Source organism: Thermobia domestica, chromosome 2 (assembly GCF_964235325.1).
Source record: "Thermobia domestica chromosome 2, izTheDome1.hap1.1, whole genome shotgun sequence".
NCBI lineage: Eukaryota > Metazoa > Arthropoda > Insecta > Zygentoma > Lepismatidae > Thermobia > Thermobia domestica.
In genome coordinates, this window is record NC_137455.1 from 311,348,371 (window position 1) to 311,367,394 (window position 19,024).

General features: G+C 35.6%; 1 protein-coding gene across 1 annotated transcript in view; it reads right to left on the reverse strand.

Annotated features, from left to right (window-relative positions):
* Positions 1 to 19,024, reverse strand: part of LOC145678620 (venom protease-like) — a 75,230-nt gene that overhangs the window by 8,213 nt on the left and 47,993 nt on the right. The window contains exons 4-6 of the mRNA XM_081748973.1: positions 15,719 to 15,933; positions 11,300 to 11,559; positions 9,220 to 9,274 (exon numbers count right to left, since the gene is read on the reverse strand). Of these exons, the coding sequence (XP_081605099.1) occupies positions 9,220 to 9,274; positions 11,300 to 11,559; positions 15,719 to 15,933 (530 nt within the window). The remainder of the gene's footprint in view (positions 1 to 9,219; positions 9,275 to 11,299; positions 11,560 to 15,718; positions 15,934 to 19,024) is intronic.

The following is a 19,024-nucleotide window of genomic DNA, read 5'->3' on the forward strand; positions in this document are numbered from 1 at the left end:
AAACAAGAGGACCAACAATTAGAAACCAACTAGTACAGGGCATCGATTCAGTAAAAGGCCGTTATGCTTTCTTCTACGGTCTTCTTCGGCATGCAAGATTAATATTCGATACTTGGAACTTGACCCAATAAGCATCTGTTAACTTTATCCATATCCGTAAAATATTCTTTGGTGTGTAAAATTGGATTCACTCATCAGTATAGTAGTTAAAGATAATTGCTTCCCATCTCGTAATACCCTGTAAAGGCTTGTCTGAACAATGAACAAAATCAATTAGATACTTGTAAATTTTAAAGGAAGAATTACCTGTATTCTATCTAAGACAATCTACACCCACGGAATCATCGTTATTACAAGAAGTTCTGAAATTTTTCTATTGGCACATCCTAGTACTTCTTAGTTATATCTCCCAAATACTGTACATCTCTTGCCCATTTAATTTAGCCTTAGATCTGAGAAATTGGATTGTATAAATGTGTTCGCAGAATGGCGGTGTAATTGGTTCGCCACTAGCAAATTGTTATCTTTACCTAATAACTCTCTTAGAGATCATTATTGCTGGTAGACTACAATACACCTTTAAAATCTATTCTCATTCGAAAAATAAACTGCACAATGACAGACTATTATAAGTACAGTGCAATACCGCTATTAATTGGAATTTTTTACACAATGTATCGTTCTTGTAAAACCTACTAATAATCGGGGAATTATTGTTATCGAAGTCTACTCCAACTAAGCATAAGGAGAAAGTAGTATTTTTTTTGCCATAATGGATTATTCTGTATGTATAGCTTTATTGTGAGAAAAACCATTTGTTATTCTTTATCACCAAGTTTCCAAATACCGCGAGGTCCAACAGATAGGTACCAGGAGATACCGCAAAAAGACCAGTTTTACCACATCGTGTAAAGCAACCAAGTAAATCTACAATCTGGATACATGGCCTGAACTCGCACCCATGATTCCAAAACTGTAGTATCTCATCCAAAGTGTCCTGTGTTCTCCCATAGCGAAAGAAACGATAATATCTATCCATCAAATAATTGTCTACGACATCGTCATAGTGTGCATTATGCTCAACAAAACATGGCTGTATACCATTATGTAACCGAAAATATCTAATTGTAGACCATTACGTTGTACCACAGGGAAATGAAAAAACAGTAACTCACACAACCAAGTATGTGTTAAAGTATTTAGTCGTTAATACAAAAGTAAACAAGCCTTGGTACAAAACTAAATATTCTATACCTTCATTTATTTGAATGATTTTTATCCTCGGTGGTAGTAAATAGTACAAAATACTCAGTTTGTTACAATGGTACAAAACTAAATTCCTTCAATTTTCCCAGCTGGTACAAAAGAAAATATTCCATTCTTCACTCCTTTGTTTTGCCTGGTACAAAACTAAATTCCTTCGTTTATTTGAGTAGTGCATTTCCATATATTTGTTTAAACAGCACAAGCTAATATAATAAAATGGCATATCTTGTTCGTACATATGCCACTCAAATTCATTTATTCTTCCGTTTGACCTCTAAAATGATAATAATAATGATTTAAAATTTAATTATCCATTTTTTCATACTCTCTCTTTATCTCTACTTAATTAAAAAAAACTATCGTTTCTACTACTACAGTATTTACCCATATGGAACTGTCTCAAAATTATCTATTCGTTTTCTTTTACTAGCTGTAACATCATAAATTCTAAGATATGGATAAAGTTAACAGATGCTTATTGGGTCAAGTTCCAAGTATCGAATATTAATCTTGCATGCCGAAGAAGACCGTAGAAGAAAGCATAACGGCCTTTTACTGAATCGATGCCCTGTACTAGTGGGTTTCTAATTGTTGGTCCTCTTGTTTAATCCGTATGTATTCGAAAATGAAAGTCGCATTAATACCACATTGATCTACTCGAAGTAGGATTAGTTAAAATGAGCCTCCTTCAAATTTGTTCCTTCGTTACGAAAGGCACATAAAATGATCTCTATTTGTAGAGCGCAAAAAGTAGCCGGAAAATCTGAATACAAAAGATAAAATGGTCTTTCTAAACAAAGCCAACAAATTTTCTGCTTAGTACAAAACTGAATGGGTTACACAGATTTATACCTTTGTATATTTGAGTACTACAAAATTAAATAAAATGGCCATTCTCGGTTTTATTTATTCCTCCTTCGGTTTCTCTTTTTTGTTGGTACATAAGAAAATAGTCCATCCAAATTTTATTTGTTCTTCACTGCTTTTTCTTATTTTGCTTGGTACAAAACTAAATATTCCTTCATTTATTTGATTAGTACAAAATGTTAGTTCATTCCTTTTTTCTTCTTGCTACAAAATTGAATAACCACTCAAATTTATCCCTTTGTTTGTTTAAATAGTACAACATGGTCTAGAAATTCTGAGCTAGTTAAAAATGTCATTTCTTTGCTTTTTGTGGTTATTACAAATTTATTCCTTTGTTTATTTGGGTAACTTTTTTCTGTTTGGTAGAAATATTACAAAAAGGCATAAAAATCTAAGCCTGTTATAAATGGTTCTCGTTGGAACAAAAGGAAATAGGAATGGTAAAAAATGTATAAAATGGTCCTTCTTCGCTTTTTTTCGAATGAGTACAAAAATAAAATAGACCACCCAAATTTATTCCCTCGATTATTTGAATAACACCAAAAGGTATAAAATTAACCTTCTTCACTTTTTTCTTTTTCGTACAGAGCTAAATAGCTCACTCATATTTATGCCTTCGTTTATTAGACTAGTTTCAAATGGTCCTTTTTTGCTTTTTCTGGTTAATATAAATTTATTCCTTTGTTTGTTGAAATAATACAAAATGGTATAAGATGATCCTGCTTCGGTTTTTCAAATTAAATACCTCACTCAAATGCATTACTTCGTTTAATTGATTTTGTGTTGACACAAATTATAAGTCCTTTGTTTATTTGAATACTCCAAAATGGTGCAAAACTAAATACTCCATTGTTTATTTGAGTAGTAAAATTCTGAGCCAGTTAAATGACTTTTCTCATTGGTACAAAATTGAATAGGTCACTTAAATTTATTCTTTCGTATATTTGATTAGTAGAAAATGTATATAAATTCTGAGCTAGTTAAAGTAGCTCTTCTTCTCTTTTCCAGTTGGTACAAAAGAAAATAATTCACCTAATCTTCGCTTCTTTTTTTATTGGTATTCCTTCGTTTATTGGAGTAGTATAAAATGGTATTTCTCGTTGGTACAAAATTGAGTAGGTCACTCAAATTTATCCTTTCTTTTGTTTAAATAGTTAAAATGGCATATCTTTGCTTTTCTTCTGATTGGTACAAAAAATAAAATAGACCACTGAAATTTGTTCCCTCTATTATGTGAATAGCACAAAAAAGGTATAAAATGACCCTTCTTTGATTTTCTTGTGATTGATACAAAAATAAAATTTCGTTTATTTGAGTAGTACAAAATTGTACAGAAATATTGAACTAGTTAAAACGGACCTTTTTCATTTTTTTCTGGTTCATACAAAGATAAATACTCCATCCAAATTTGAGTAAAATGGTCCATGTTCGCTTTCTTCGTTTTGCTTAAATAATACAAGATGACATATAATTCTCAGCTAGTTAATATGGCATATCTTTGCTTGCTTTCTTGTTAATCCATTTGAATAGCCTAAAAAGGTACAGAAATTCTGCGCTAGTTAAAATTGGATTTCTTTCTCATTAATACAAAAGTAAATAAGCCACTCAAATTTATTCCTTCTTCACTTGTACAAAATTGAATAGATCACACAGGCTTTGTTTAAAGTTATTAAGGGTTAAATATTTGACCATTGACCTCGATAGTCAATACTTTCGGAACATGTAATAGTTGATGACGTATTACTAGATTTGGAAACAGCACCTCAATACGTTGCTCTGTTTAAGGGTTATTTGCGTTTTAATATTTGACCTTTGACCTCGATGGTCATTATTTTGGAACTTGTAGTAGTTGATAACCAATTACTAAATGTGGAAACAGCACCTCAATACGTTGCTCTGTTTAAGGGTTATTTGCGTTTTAATATTTGACCTTTGACCTCGATGGTCATTATTTTGGAACTTGTAGTAGTTGATAACCAACTACTAAATGTAGAAACAACACCTCAATACTTGGCTCCGCTTTCGAGTTTTTGACCTTTGACCTCGATGACCATTATTTTTTAAGCTTGTGGTACCTGATGACCAATTACTAAATGTGGAAACAGCACCTCAGTATGTGGATCCATTTTCGAGTTTTTGACCTTTGACCTCGATGGTCATTATTTTGGAACTTGTACTAGTTGATGACCAATTACCAGATTTGGAAACAGCACCTCAATACTTGGCTCCGTTTCCGAGTTATTGGGTTTTAAGTACTTTGACCTTTGACCTCGATGGTCACTATTTCGGAACTTGTACTAGTTGATGACCTATTACTAGATTTGGAAACAGCACCTCAATATTTGGCTCCGTTTTCGAGTTATTAGGTTTTAAGTATGTTGACCTTTGACCTCGATGGTCATTATTTTTGTAACTTGTGGTACCTGATGACCAATTACTAAATGGGGAAACATCACCTCAATACGTTGCTTCGTTTTCGAGTTATTGGGTTTTAAGTATTTTGACCTTTGACCTCGATGACCACTAATTTTGGAACTTGTGGTACCTGATGACCAATTACTAGATTTGGAAACACCATCTCAATAAGTGGATCCGTTTTCGAGTTATTAGGTTTTAAGTATTTTGACCTTTGACCTCAATGGTCACTATTTTGGAACTTGTACTAGTTGATGACCAATTACCAGATTTGGAAACAGCACCTCAATACTTGGCTCCGTTTCCGAGTTATTGGGTTTTAAGTACTTTGACCTTTGACCTCGATGGTCACTATTTTGGAACTTGTGGTACCTGATGACCAATTACTAGATTTGGAAACACCATCTCAATAAGTGGATCCGTTTTCGAGTTATTAGGTTTTAAGTATTTTGACCTTTGTCCTCGATGACCACTATTTTTGGAACTTGTGGTACCTGATGACCAATTACTAAATATGGAAACACCACTTCGATATTTGGCTCCGTTTTCGAGTTATTAGGTTTTAAGTATTTTGACCTTTGTCCTCGATGGTCATTATTTTTGGAACTTGTGGTACCTGATGACCAATTACTAACTGTGGAAACAGCATCTGAGTATGTGGATCCATTTTCGAGTTATTAGGTTTTAAGTATTTTGACCTTTGACCTCGATGGTCATTATTTTGGAACTTGTAGTACCTGTTGACCAATTACTAAATTTGGAAACACCATCTCAATATGTGGATCCGTTTTCGAGTTATTAGGTTTTAAGTATGTTGACCTTTGACTTCAATGGTCATTATTTTGGAACTTGTAGTACCTGATGACCCATTACTAAATGTGGAAACAGCACCTCAATACGTTGCTTCGTTTTCGAGTTATTGGGTTTTAAGTGTCATACAAAGGGCGTATGCCACATAAACTATAGGACCCAGGTAAAAATAAGTGATATTCGTACTCAGCATGGTCGAAAACCCCCATATGCCGAGTTTCATCCAAATCGGTTCAAAGAGCGTATCGAATCGCTATGTTACATAGGTATTCATTGTCTTAAAATAGAGGTTGAAAAATCTTATTTAATTACTGCTATGGTAAAATAGGGGTTGGAAAAGTAATTATAAAAGAGAAGGAGTACACCCCTTAAAATGTACTCATAAAAGGGAATGAATTTTATGTATTCTCTGGTCTGCTGTGTGTTCGTAGTCTCAGTGTAATTTCTGCTATGTTCAATTAGGGGTGGAGAAAATGAATACACCCCCTGTGCTATGTTTCGTAGTCTCTGTTATGGTAAAATAAGGGTTGGAAAATATGCTCATAAAAGGGAATGATTACATCCCCCTAGAATGGAGGTTGTTGTGTTTATTATCTGCTGTGCTATGTGTTCGTAACTGCTTTGTTATATACTCTTATGCTAAGGGGTTGAAAACGAGTTCACCCTTGCTTTGCTATGTGTTCGTAGGGGTTGGAAAACGAGTCCACCCCTAAAATGGAGGTTGTTGTGTGTTACGTAGTCTTATGCTGTGCTATGTGTTCTCACTGTAATTTCTGCTATGTTAAAATAAGGGTTGAAAAAATATGCTCATAAAAGGGAACAAGTACACCCTTGCTATGTTACGTAGTCTTATGTTCTGCTATGTTAAAATAGTGCTATGTGTTATCAGCTCTTCTGTGTGTTCGTAATCTTATGTGTTATCTCCTATGTTAAAATAGGGGTTGAAAAATATGCTCATAAAAGAGAACGAATACACCCTTGTTATGTTACGTACTCTTTTGTGTTATCTGTTCTGCTGTGTGTTACGTAGTGTTATGTGTTATCTTCTCTTCTACGTGTTCGTAGGGGTTGAAAAATATGCTCATAAAAGAGAACGAGTATACCCTTGTTATGTTACGTACTCTTTTGTGTTATCTGTTCTGCTGTATGTTCATAGTCTCAGTGTAATTTCTGCTATGTTAAAATAAGGGTTGAAAAATATGCTCATAAAAGGGAACGAGTTCACCCCTAAAATGGAGGTCATAAAAGGGAACGAGTACACCCCCTAAAATGTGGTCATAAAAGGGAACGAATTCACCCCTAAAATGGAGGTCGTAAAAGACCGTGGGCTCACGGTGTACGATGCTCGATTTCTCGTATCCCCCATATGTCCCCCGGCATAGTGTGTCAGGCGGCACTGGGAAACTCGTTGTCTGCTTCAGGCGGGACCGGGAAAGTGGGTACAGGGTCAGTGGCGCAGAACGCCCCTTTTTATACTACTCTCGCCAGAACAGTTTTTTTTACACTTTTTCGACTGAGTGCACCCACATCACGGGCGTCATTTCAGACTTCGCTTGAGGGGGGCAAGAGCATCACTGACAAGATTTTCACGTTTTGTAGTAGTATATTAGTATAAAGTTGATTAAAGTATATGTATCCCTCAAACTCTTGGGGGGGCAATTGCCCCCTCCTGCCCTCCCTAAATGACGCCACTGCCCCACATGAAAAGGAATAACAAATATATACCTTGTCCTCATTGTATAGTTACATAAAAACTAATCTGCCTTATGCAGAGTCATTTTGGTGTATGATTAGCATCATACTAAAGGCCTGACTACTGCAGGAAATATATGTTAGTCGAACTCTTTAGTACGGCACTAATCAAACCGTCAGAACGACTCTGCATAAGGGCTAATATGTTTAAGGCGGATTTTCATGTGTCCTTTACCTCCGTGAGTTGCGAGCGATTGTGCTAAACAGCCAATGAAATCACGCATCGGAGATGGCGCGCTACACTCGCGTCAGAGTAGAAATTTGTTCAATTCTGACGGAAGCAGCGCGCGTACACTATTGTATTCACTGACTAACATGGCGGAAGTCGCAAACTTTCTATTTTACGCATGCGCATTAGATAGGGAGTAGTAATTTGGCGCAATACACGCACGGATGTATGAAAACGAAAATAATTTACGGTGAATACGCTACATGTGATGCTTCCGTTCTAACGCGGGCATGAAAATCCGCCTTTAAAGATAATATAGGTATAAAAAATTATGTCGTGACCCTATTCTATTTTTCTTTCCTCTTTAGGAAGACTATGTAATTATTTTATTGTCATTACCTTCAGAACATATTAATGTAACAACCAATACAATATAAATAAAACTACTAAAAATATATCAAATATGACATTGATTTTTCTTCTGATTTATTTACAAAGTCTATGTAAACATTCAGATTTTGCTTGGGGGGGCAAGACCCCTTGATATAAGTAAAATTTCGCGTTTTTCACTGATTTACTACTATTCAATTCATAATATCTATATAAATCTCCAACTCAGGGGGGGGCAATTGTGCTAAACAGCCAATGAAATCACGCATCGGAGATGGCGCGCTACACTCGCGTCAGAGTAGAAATTTGTTCAATTCTGACGGAAGCAGCGCGCGTACACTATTGTATTCACTGACTAACATGGCGGAAGTCGCAAACTTTCTATTTTACGCATGCGCATTAGATAGGGAGTAGTAATTTGGCGCAATACACGCACGGATGTATGAAAACGAAAATAATTTACGGTGAATACGCTACATGTGATGCTTCCGTTCTAACGCGGGCATGAAAATCCGCCTTTAAAGATAATATAGGTATAAAAAATTATGTCGTGACCCTATTCTATTTTTCTTTCCTCTTTAGGAAGACTATGTAATTATTTTATTGTCATTACCTTCAGAACATATTAATGTAACAACCAATACAATATAAATAAAACTACTAAAAATATATCAAATATGACATTGATTTTTCTTCTGATTTATTTACAAAGTCTATGTAAACATTCAGATTTTGCTTGGGGGGGCAAGACCCCTTGATATAAGTAAAATTTCGCGTTTTTCACTGATTTACTACTATTCAATTCATAATATCTATATAAATCTCCAACTCAGGGGGGGCAATTGCCCCTCCCTGTCCCCCTAAATGACGCCCCTGATTACAACTTTGATATATAGCATCTCTCGCATCGTTCAGGTAATGATTTACTTAGTTGTAGAAAGGGAAAATTAAGAGAGAATATAAGATACCATAGTTAGAGAAGAAAATTACGCATCCATAACGTGATGCAGTATCGTTGTTCTACATGTTGTTGCGTCATCTCTGGAAAAACAGCATACGTACATGACCACAGCACACATCACTCCGACTGTGTACTAGACACTAAAACATGCGAATTGCCGGATATTTGTCTAACAGATCCCCTTACCTGTGTGCAGTGGCGTATTTAGGGGGGTGGCTTCCGGGCTTAAGCCCTCCCCCGAAATCTTACTTACTTAAGTAAAGTATATGAAATATGTTGCAGAATTTTCACATTTTCAGGCAAAGCCCCTCCCCCCCGAAAGTTAGCAAAGCCCCTCCCGAAACAAAATCGTAGATACGCCACTGCCTGTGTGTATAATGGTGTCATCCTACTATTAATAAAAATGTATACAATAAGGTCGGATATTTATTGGACAGGAGTTTTATAAGACGCTGTTCAAATGTTTTCTTTTAGGTTCAATAATCTCTTAATCACAGATAAAATAAAGAACACTCGATATGATACATATAATTTAAGATTATTATCAAACTTGATAAAATTAGAAAGTGCTACTAAAGCATCATCTTACCTATTTGAATGAATCTTCCGTTTTTATGAACCATTACTGGTGCGCCGATGTCAGCCTGAAAGAAAAATACGTGTAAAATAATAGTCAAGTTGTTGAAGTTCTTCTGCTGGAAAAGTTAAACTGTAGTCTTTTTACCTCAATGCTGACTCAAGGACGTAACACTTCTACAATATTAACAATAATAAAAACAAAGTAGTTATAGAAACTATCAAATCTTATTTCTAGAAACTTCGTCATTAGAAAACTGTTTTCTCTAAATATAGGATGCGTATGTAAATAGAACTTACATGCTTTTTTTATATCAAATCTTTTATTTATTATAATAAAACAGATAGAAATGTAGATAACACTGATGAAATGCGTCACGAAGTTCATGACCCGTGACCCAAAAAACTCAGAAATAGTCACACCCATGATCCGAAGTGACCGAACGTGACCCGGAGTGACCCAATATGACCAGGATAAACCTATGACTTGGAATGACCTGGTCTGAGCTGGAGACAACGAAACATCGTCATACACACAGGGAGAAAGTGTGAGACTCCTAATGTAATTCGAATAAACACGATTTCCCCCTCTATCTCTCTTTGTGTGTGTGTATCTTCTCTAATTTTCTTTCTCGCTTGTTGTTTGCATCTGTATGTATGCACATGTATGTCTGAAAAATAACTACAAGGTTTATCAGAGAATAAACGCGTGAAAATTATAGAAAATAAGTTACGATTTTTCTTAAGAGAGATCGTCAAATTTAATCGAGAGAACATGTAAAACTGTCATTTAGCACACAAAAATTGCCACCGAGTATTCAAAAACACTGTATTATTTGCATGGGAAGACGAATAAACATGTAATTATAACTTGAAATATTCAAGAAGTAGTATCTTGATTAAGAAGTGTCACACTGGAAGTCAAACTAATGAATGTTCGAACTTCAGTAGTGGATATCATTAATCCACTATAAAATTCAACAGTAATATTGTACAGCTGATATTTCTACTGCTTCTGGGTGGCCGGGTCTATTCGGTTCACCGGGTTTGTCCAGATCATCGATTCTTTTTGGAACTCCGGGTCACTAGGCCTGTCAGGTTTGTTTGGGTCAGACTAGGCCAGGACCACACTCAACGCCTCTAAACGACCGAATATCAATTATGCTGTCAATTCTCAATAATAATCGGTTTGAAAATATCTTCTTGTTCTATCTCCGCATTGAAATTCTGTAATAGAATTTTCATGTCGTATTGCTGGAATTGGTTAAATACACTTTTTTCCTTCTTCGGAGAAACCGTCCTTTATATCGTCGTCCTTTCTTCTGTTGGGTCATGTGCATTTAGAATAATAATATTGGAGCACCGACCCTTAAGAGTAATAAAAGAAAGTCTATCATTAACAAATTCAATTCCTTGAATTGATTATATTATTCGTTTGTGAACGAAATTTTGTTACTACTTAACGATTCTTATTTCCTTCCCCATAAAGAAATGTAAAATTCTTGGTCTGCAGCTTCCTATCCTTCCCATCTAACTTCCTGAACTCCTACCAAATTCATCCTATATTTCTGTAACTCACTCGTTACAGATTTTAATGCCTTTTCTTATATAATCTTCTTATATTTCATGTTCCAAATTTCATATCCATTTTACTTTGCTCAGGTCCTGCTAAGTTATCAGCCCGGTCCGAGACTTCTGTGAGTGTTTCTGAACGAGTGTCTTTTGTACAGGATGAGGTTGTTAGTCTCATACCAAACTCCCAAGCTGGAGGACCACCCCTTATCATCTGTCTGTGATTGCTTTTCAACATATTCGCAACTAACCTCAATATCTAGAGGCTTACCCTCGACCCTGAACGTGAAACTTCGCTATCCAGTGGTGACAGGAACCGATATTAAATAAGCTAAGCAAATAAAGTTTACGAATATTGAGCAAAGTATTTCAGGACCTTCATTTATTCATTATTACGTCATCATCCATTTCAACTTACAATAGTCCTAAACCATAAATATAATATTCTACCTAAATTACTTTATTTACAATTTTCTAAAAAAGTCATTTCTATAATTGAAAAAATAATTTTGAAACTTAACCTGTGTGAAAAAACTTCCGAAACCTCCAAGTTGTCCTGACACACAGAATACAGTATCTGGAGCTGATTTATACATTCCATCAGGACAGCTACCATGCTTAACAAACAAGACGTTTGTTGCTGTTGTAAACTTAGTTGGTTGTTTACTCTGTTTTGATGAAGATACCCATGTGCCGACTATCAATCTGTCGTCCTTAGTCAGTGTATAAGAAATGGATTTCTTTTGGAAGAGTGTTCTTAAGTATAATGGTGGAAATATATCTGTAAATAGAGTTAGAATTTTATTTTTAAAAGCTGGATATTATTGATTAATGATTTACTAAACTGTTGACACCGTTCAGAAAATATAATTTATGAACTATATAAACAGATAATTTGCTTGTGTTGCACTTATTAATTCATGTCAATCTTGTAAAATTACATTATCATTTAATTAAAAAATATCAAAAATGAGTAAGAAGAAATGGACAAAGAGCGCGGAGAAAATACGATTAAAATCCTCCTACGATAGGGAAACTCTGTTAAACATGGAGTTGTTGAACATGGGTGATGATATTGGAAAGGTCCAGGTTCCCTGAGCACAGTGGTAATGTCAGAAATCAGGCCCCGGCCATGGAGGCCCAGAAATGGGGCCCGGAATTTTTTTACGGATCCCTTCTTATATGCTTATTAAACATGGAGTTCTTGTACGATGGTGGTGGTGTTGGAAAGGTTCGGGTCGTCTGAGCACAGCGGTACTGTCAGAAATCGTGCCCTGTCCTAGAAGCTCCGGAAATGAGGTCCCGAAATTTTGGGCTCGGGACCAGGGGTAAAAGTTAGGGGAATGCGGGGGACGCCGTCCTCGAAAAATATGCACGGCGTTCCCCCAGTTCCTAGAAACTTACAATGGGCAAAGATAGGCAGGAGGACAGCTTGAAGTCCTGCCGCTACCTACCGTCTCCTTACCTTTTCAGATTCACTTTTTACCCCTGCTCGGAACCATTCTATTCGCCTATTAAACAAGAAGTTTTTGGACACAGGTTGTGGCGTTTGAAAGGTCCCTTGAGCACTGCGGTGATGTCAGAAATCAGGTCCGGACTCCGAAGTTTTGGGTTGTGTTGTAAACTTTTGCTGCGCTTTAATCTCAATGCCTAATTGCGCGAGATAAAACCATCAATTCAGCTATATATATGGTTTTATCTTACGCAACCACGTATTGAGATTAAGCCACAGGAATAATTCCGTTCTGCTAAGTTAAAAGTCCTGATTTCTGATATCACCACTGTACTCAAGAGACCAAGACCTTTCCAAGGCCAGCATCTGCGTCCTAGAACTCCATGTTTAATAGACAAATAGAAGAAACCCGAGCCCAAGATTTCCATAAAAGTCTCAATTTCTGAGGCTTCAGGGCCCGGGCCAGAGCCCGACTTCTGACATAACCACTATGATCAGGGGACCTGGACCTGTCCAACGCCATCACCCGCGTCCACCAACTCAACGTCTAACACAGTTTCTCTACCTTAGGAGAATTGACTCTATGCTCTTTACAGTAATTTTGGTCAGCTAAAAAATAATAGAGTAAAAAAAAAAGTAAAAGTATGCTTAAGAGTTTATAATTTTATAGTGAATGATCACAATCAGGAATAGAATTTCCCGTTTGTCTGTCATAAGGTCAGCCATGAGAAAATACGTTATTCGCTCAGACTCCGTATGAATACCTTGATGACATTTCCCTTTATCAAAAATGAAAGAGATGCTCGACTTAGTTTCAAACTGAAATAGCAATCCTGAATCGCAGGGTTCTATACTGCAGATTCTTCATAAATATTTGTCAAACAGGTAAGCTCAGCATGATATAAACTTTTGTTTACTTAACAGCTGGTGCTCGTGAAAATCTGGGTCATATTTGTCTTACTAGAAGTGAACCAGAACATGTTGTTAGACCGGCGAATTCCCTAACTCTGTTACTATGTTTTTTATCGCCTAAGATCGTCTAAATTTTATATCTATTAAATATCAGTAGATAGTAGAAATTTCCGAAAAGAATCCAATTTACCTATGATATAGCTAGACGACTCTAAATGTGTTGGAGCAAATACTACTGTTTATGTCTGTATCGAAACTGAGAAATTGCATTAGAATCATTTATAGTGCTTACGTTATTGATTATTTCATACTCTGTGAAAGTATTTACCACCTTTACTTCAAAAAGTTGAATAGTACTAGGAATATCACAGTTCCTTACCGATTAGAAAGCATATTTCAATAATATTGTTAGCGTTTATCGGAAAAGAAAATTGTTCAAAGATTACACATATACCAAACGATAAATCCTGCTAAGTACAACTAAATGATATGCATCAATGTAAAATCTCACGCGTACTTTTCGAAAAACATGAGAAAATCAAAACTTACTTTGTAAACATGAAAACCGATGGTGAGCAATGATCACGTCACCTATTCAAGTATACCCTCATGAAGCTCTTCATGATAACACTAGCAAGACGACAATGTGTTAATGAGATATAATCCAAAATTATATGAGTTTGGTTTCATTCCTGTGCAGGAATGATGCGTCATCTGAGTGAGTGTAATATTCGCTGGACAGGACTTTTTTCAGAACACAAGTTTTGAGGGTATTTCTCAGTGCAGATGAAAGGTAAGTGAAATATCGAAAGTTAATACATTAGTATGTAGTATGCTCTCATACGCATAAGTGTTTCGAACGCCACAAAGAGGCCAGTTAAATGCAGCGTGCCTTACGAGAGAAAGAAGTGGCGTGTCTTAATATCGGGTGGTAAGGTACTTCCAAATTTTGGGTACAAGAAATTTGGTTACCGTTACTACAATGAATTTTCTTGTGTTTCTTTTCAGAATGTCGTCAAAGAAGAGACCTGTCTGGAATAATGATGCAATGAACAGCAGTTGGTGTTGTCTTGAATAAGGAAATGGGCTATTTTAAAGCAGCTAAAACGTTAATATGCCGCAAACTACTTGGAGGACTACGTCAAAAAATGTAGGAAAACAAAAATAAGTGTAAACAAAATTGTGAATCAGAGCATTGGTACGAGAACCAGTCTTTACAGTAATGTGCTAATTCATTTTCCATTTCTTCTGAAAAGTCATGGATGAAAAGTACTATGGCCTCCATACCAACGACATTAGACACATTGAGCCTTATGCAGAGTCGTTTTGACGCGTGATTAGTGCCATACTAAAGAGTTCGACTAACATAAGTTTCCTGTAATAGTCAGGCCTTTAGTGTGACGCTAAACATACACCAAAATGACTCTGCATAAGGCGAATTGCGTTCCAACTTGCACCACGAAACAAAGTATCTAATCCTTTTAGTGAGAACAAAGCTGCCGCTAGGAGAAAATGGCTGAGAGGTTTTCTGAATCGACATCCTGATCTCACTTTCTGGATACCAGAAAATCAGTCCGTTGCCAGAGCAAACGGTTTCACTAAAAAAAAGTAGATATTTTTCTTAAAATGAGAGATGAAGCAAAACTCCTGAAATTTGCTCCACATAGGATTTTCAAATGTGATGAGACTGGAACCACAGTATTTCAGGGAGAAAGTTTGGTTTGGCTACAGCATATGTCGTTCTCCAGATATAAGGCCTAGAAGATTTTTTTTATTGAAAAATATTGGATCTTTCGATTCAAAAAAAAAAAAAGTCATGACGCCTTGCATGATTTCCTTCAATTATTGTATCTTGAATCACAGAGGACTAGGCATTTTTTAAGTTGAATTTAACGCCATTTTTGACAACCGCAACATACCGATCATGAGGAAACACCGAAATGTTTCACCACGAGATTTCCTACGATATTTTAGCTTGATTTTCTTGCTAAGTTTTTCTTTCGAAGTGAATGCTATCTTCATGCTCTGGGAAGTGAATGATAAATCTTTTCTACTCAAAAGCTAGCATCTTATAACAAGCAGTTATAGGTATATATATAAGGTGTTTCTGTAATCTGATATTAAAATTTAGGAGGCAATCATTATGCCAAATAGAGAGAAATGTCTAATAAACATAAGAGGAAGAACGCGTCCTCGCTAAGGGATAAGTACCATAAACTATGCTCCCACTCCAATATTAACTGAAATGATTTGAAATTCTAACAAATAAATAAATAAATAAATAAATAAATAAATAAATAAATAAATAAATAGAAAGAACCCAGACCTGTAGCTAGTGATAATTTGAGAAGGTGGTCCGGGGAGGAAATTTCCCCCGGAGGCATATCTCAAATCGTGTTCAACGAGAGTTACAGTAATTTTGTAGTAGTACTTTCATTAGCTCATTATATTAAGACGCAAATGTTATGAGTCAAATATAGGCAACATTGTTTCCTATATTTGTAAATACAGAAATTGTATATGTATTTTAAATTTATTCTCACAAGTAACTTACATAGAAATTAAAAATGGTTACCTATCTCTTGTATGCACACTGGAGAAATGTGTTTGCTCTCTGAAAATTGAACATCGTGGTCAAGTACAAGTATAACGATGTCATGTTTCAAATTGGACCTTCCTTCACTTGGACGAATAAACTTCTTCACTAAGAACACTTGAATATCTGAGGTGTTGTTTTTGTTATTGAGATTGCGGGCTCCAAGTACCACTTTCATCTGAGAATTACTTGCACTGAAATTCATAAATAAATTATTTTCAAGAGCTTAGAAAATTACACCTATTACAGTTATTTTGAGTACCTGTTAAATATTTGCTTCTTAATGAATTGATCTATATGGAAAAGTTCCCTTTTCTTCTTTTTAGAAATGAACTGAAATTTTACGAAAGTATCTGAACGTTTCTGGTCTGACACTGAAAAATCGTGCCACTGGTAATAAGCCGTTCATGCAATATAGTGTCATTTACGAAAGAAATAACGTATTAATTTCAACTGTCTAATTGCGTCACTTCGTTGGAGGCAGTTATTTGAATTTATCGCTGTGCGTTTATCTTGCATATTTCATGACAGTGCTCCAGTCCACACGGCTGTTGTTGTCAATGCAACAGTGAAACTGTTACTTCAATCATATTGAGCACCCATCCTATTGCACAAATCATAGACGTAGCTAGAACTTTATATTTGGGTGTGCACAAAGAAAACAAATTAGGACTTGTGCCTTTTTAATACCTTTGTAGCTTTGCTATACAATCATTTGGCTCTTTAACTGCACTAATGTTTTTAAAGGAATATATTCACTAAATGAGAATATTGAGAATTTCTGGACATTGCTATGTAGTAGAAAAAATCAAATTGCATAGAAATTACACACACACGAAGTGTTCATAAATGTTACAAACAAATACATCAAAATGCACATAATCTATAACAAGATATATCTGTCAAAAGCAAAATGTTCTTACATTCATCAATAACGTAACAGAACTTCCCTTAGGTTCAGACGATTTCCCTTTGAGACGTATTACTTCTGTTGTCAACTCGTCGCCTAACAATTTGAATGTTTTAGCTAAGAGGGTTATTTCTTCATTCTTTACATTTAAGTCAACCAGATTCCCACGGAACTGATGACCCCAATAGTATCTTGACTAAATCTCTCATCAATACCACAAACAACTGAGTCTAAAAAAAGGATAACAATAATAAATTCTCATCTCCTCTTCGTTTGTTTCGTACAAATACTGCGAGTTGACTAATTTGTCAAGACTCTTTACAATTTTGCGCCTCTTCATTGGAGGAATTGAAATCTCCACAGATCTTAATAGCTTTATTGTAAAGTTCCATGAATTGAGAAGAGTTTCTCACGGATTGTACAGCATTGAAAAGTGATCTGAGACTAGATACAGCTGAAAGTAGATTTACATCTGGACTTTGGAGTAACTTGCTAACCTTCACGATCATTTGAAGAATTGGATGTAGGATTGAGACAAAAGTGCAATTAAGTGTAGGATTAAGTGCATTTTTTTGGCTCGTTAGTTATGTGTTGCTTCAAAACGGTGTCATATTTGGAAATTAAATCAAGGACATCTAGAAATAACTCCCTGTCGTATGCTTCTTTATTCTCAGTATGACCTCTCAATAGTAGGCCTCCTTCTGTAAGACAAAGAATTATGTTTATTAGTCTGTCCACGATTTGTCGATTTTTCAGTCTTGTTTGTTCTTGCTTGTTCTTACACTCATCTAATTGGACGTCAATTGATTGATTTTTTATGTAGTTTGACCAATAACTTAAGTTTTGATGGTGTCCTTTGGATTTTTCATGACTTCGAAAGCATTCGTTTGCTTTATGCCTGTTTCTACAATTTTCGTGTAATGAATGCTTGATCAGTTTTCCTCTCACATATGCATTGTTTCAAGCAAAAATGTCGCACTAAAAACGAAATGCAGAATCAACAGCTATACTATATTCCAATTATTTGTAACTTTGAAACCAGCTAGATTGAAAAGCGCTTTTCTTTCTTATCTATTTTACTTCTAGGGAAAACGACCAGGTTTTGGTTGTTACGGTCCTAATTTCACCCTTACATCTAATTCTGTTTTGTTATGTGGTAATGCATTCACAGGGTCACGAGCATGTGCTGAGATGTCAACAGGCTACTTGGTGTTTGTTCAGCGTCAAGGTATCGAAACTGGCAGTATCACAGGGGTTTGAACTTCCAACTGTCTGCTTTTGATCGGGGTCATCTTCGTTTGTTTTTAGTTTCACGACAAAACAGTCAATTTTCTTTTAAAGGATAAACTCACTATTTAAGAAAAAGTACGTAAGTTTACTAGTAACACTCCAACTGACCAAAGCTACATATATATATATATATATATATATATATATATATATATATATATATATATATATATATATATATATATATATATATAGATATAGATATATAGATATATACAGTAAACCCTCGTTAACACGAATTCCAAGGGACTGAAAAATCAGGAGTTCGTGTTAAAAAAATTCGTGTTAACCGGGGACCCAAATTTTATTATTCGAATACATTTTCTCCATACATACGCACTACAGTATACAGACTATACATACCACTACAGTATATTATGTATGTCATAGAAAACACTAGAGATGGTATCGAGACGAGACCAAGACTATTCTCCGTCTTGATACCATCCACAAAATTGTACCGAGACGAGACTGAGAGTTTCGGTCTCGTCTCGATTTCGAAAAGCACGGCTCGGTTTCAAATTCGAGTTAAGATCGAGATCGAGACTAGTTTCGGTCTCGGTACCGTCCTCTGAAAAGTGAAAACACTACAGTAAGCTTATTATCCTATCTTCGAAGATTAAAAAAAAAAAAAAAAAAAGTTTCCACGCAGAAAATCAAGTTATAAAATTGACATAACACTAGTAACGGAAAGGTATTTATGACTGCTGTCACCAGTTTGGAGTTACAGGGGAGAGAAGACGTTTTGTCTCGAGCTGTCACCAGCTCGTCTGCCAAGCACCTGCATGTTCAGCGCTTAACGGAGGACAGAATCAACACCTCATAAGAGAGGAAAGATTCCCGTTTCTGGTTTTTCTCTTATTTACAAGAAAATTTTCGTCTGTATAAATATTGTATGACAAAAACTGATCTGGAGTGAAATCTAAAATAAGAAAAATGCTCTGGAAAAAAAACTAAGGATTGAAAGTTCGTGTTAAATGAAAACATTTACAGACTCAAGGGACTAAAAATTAGTTCGTAATTCGTGCTAACCGAAATTCGTGTTAACCGATAGAACTTCCTATAAGATAACGTACAGCGATGCC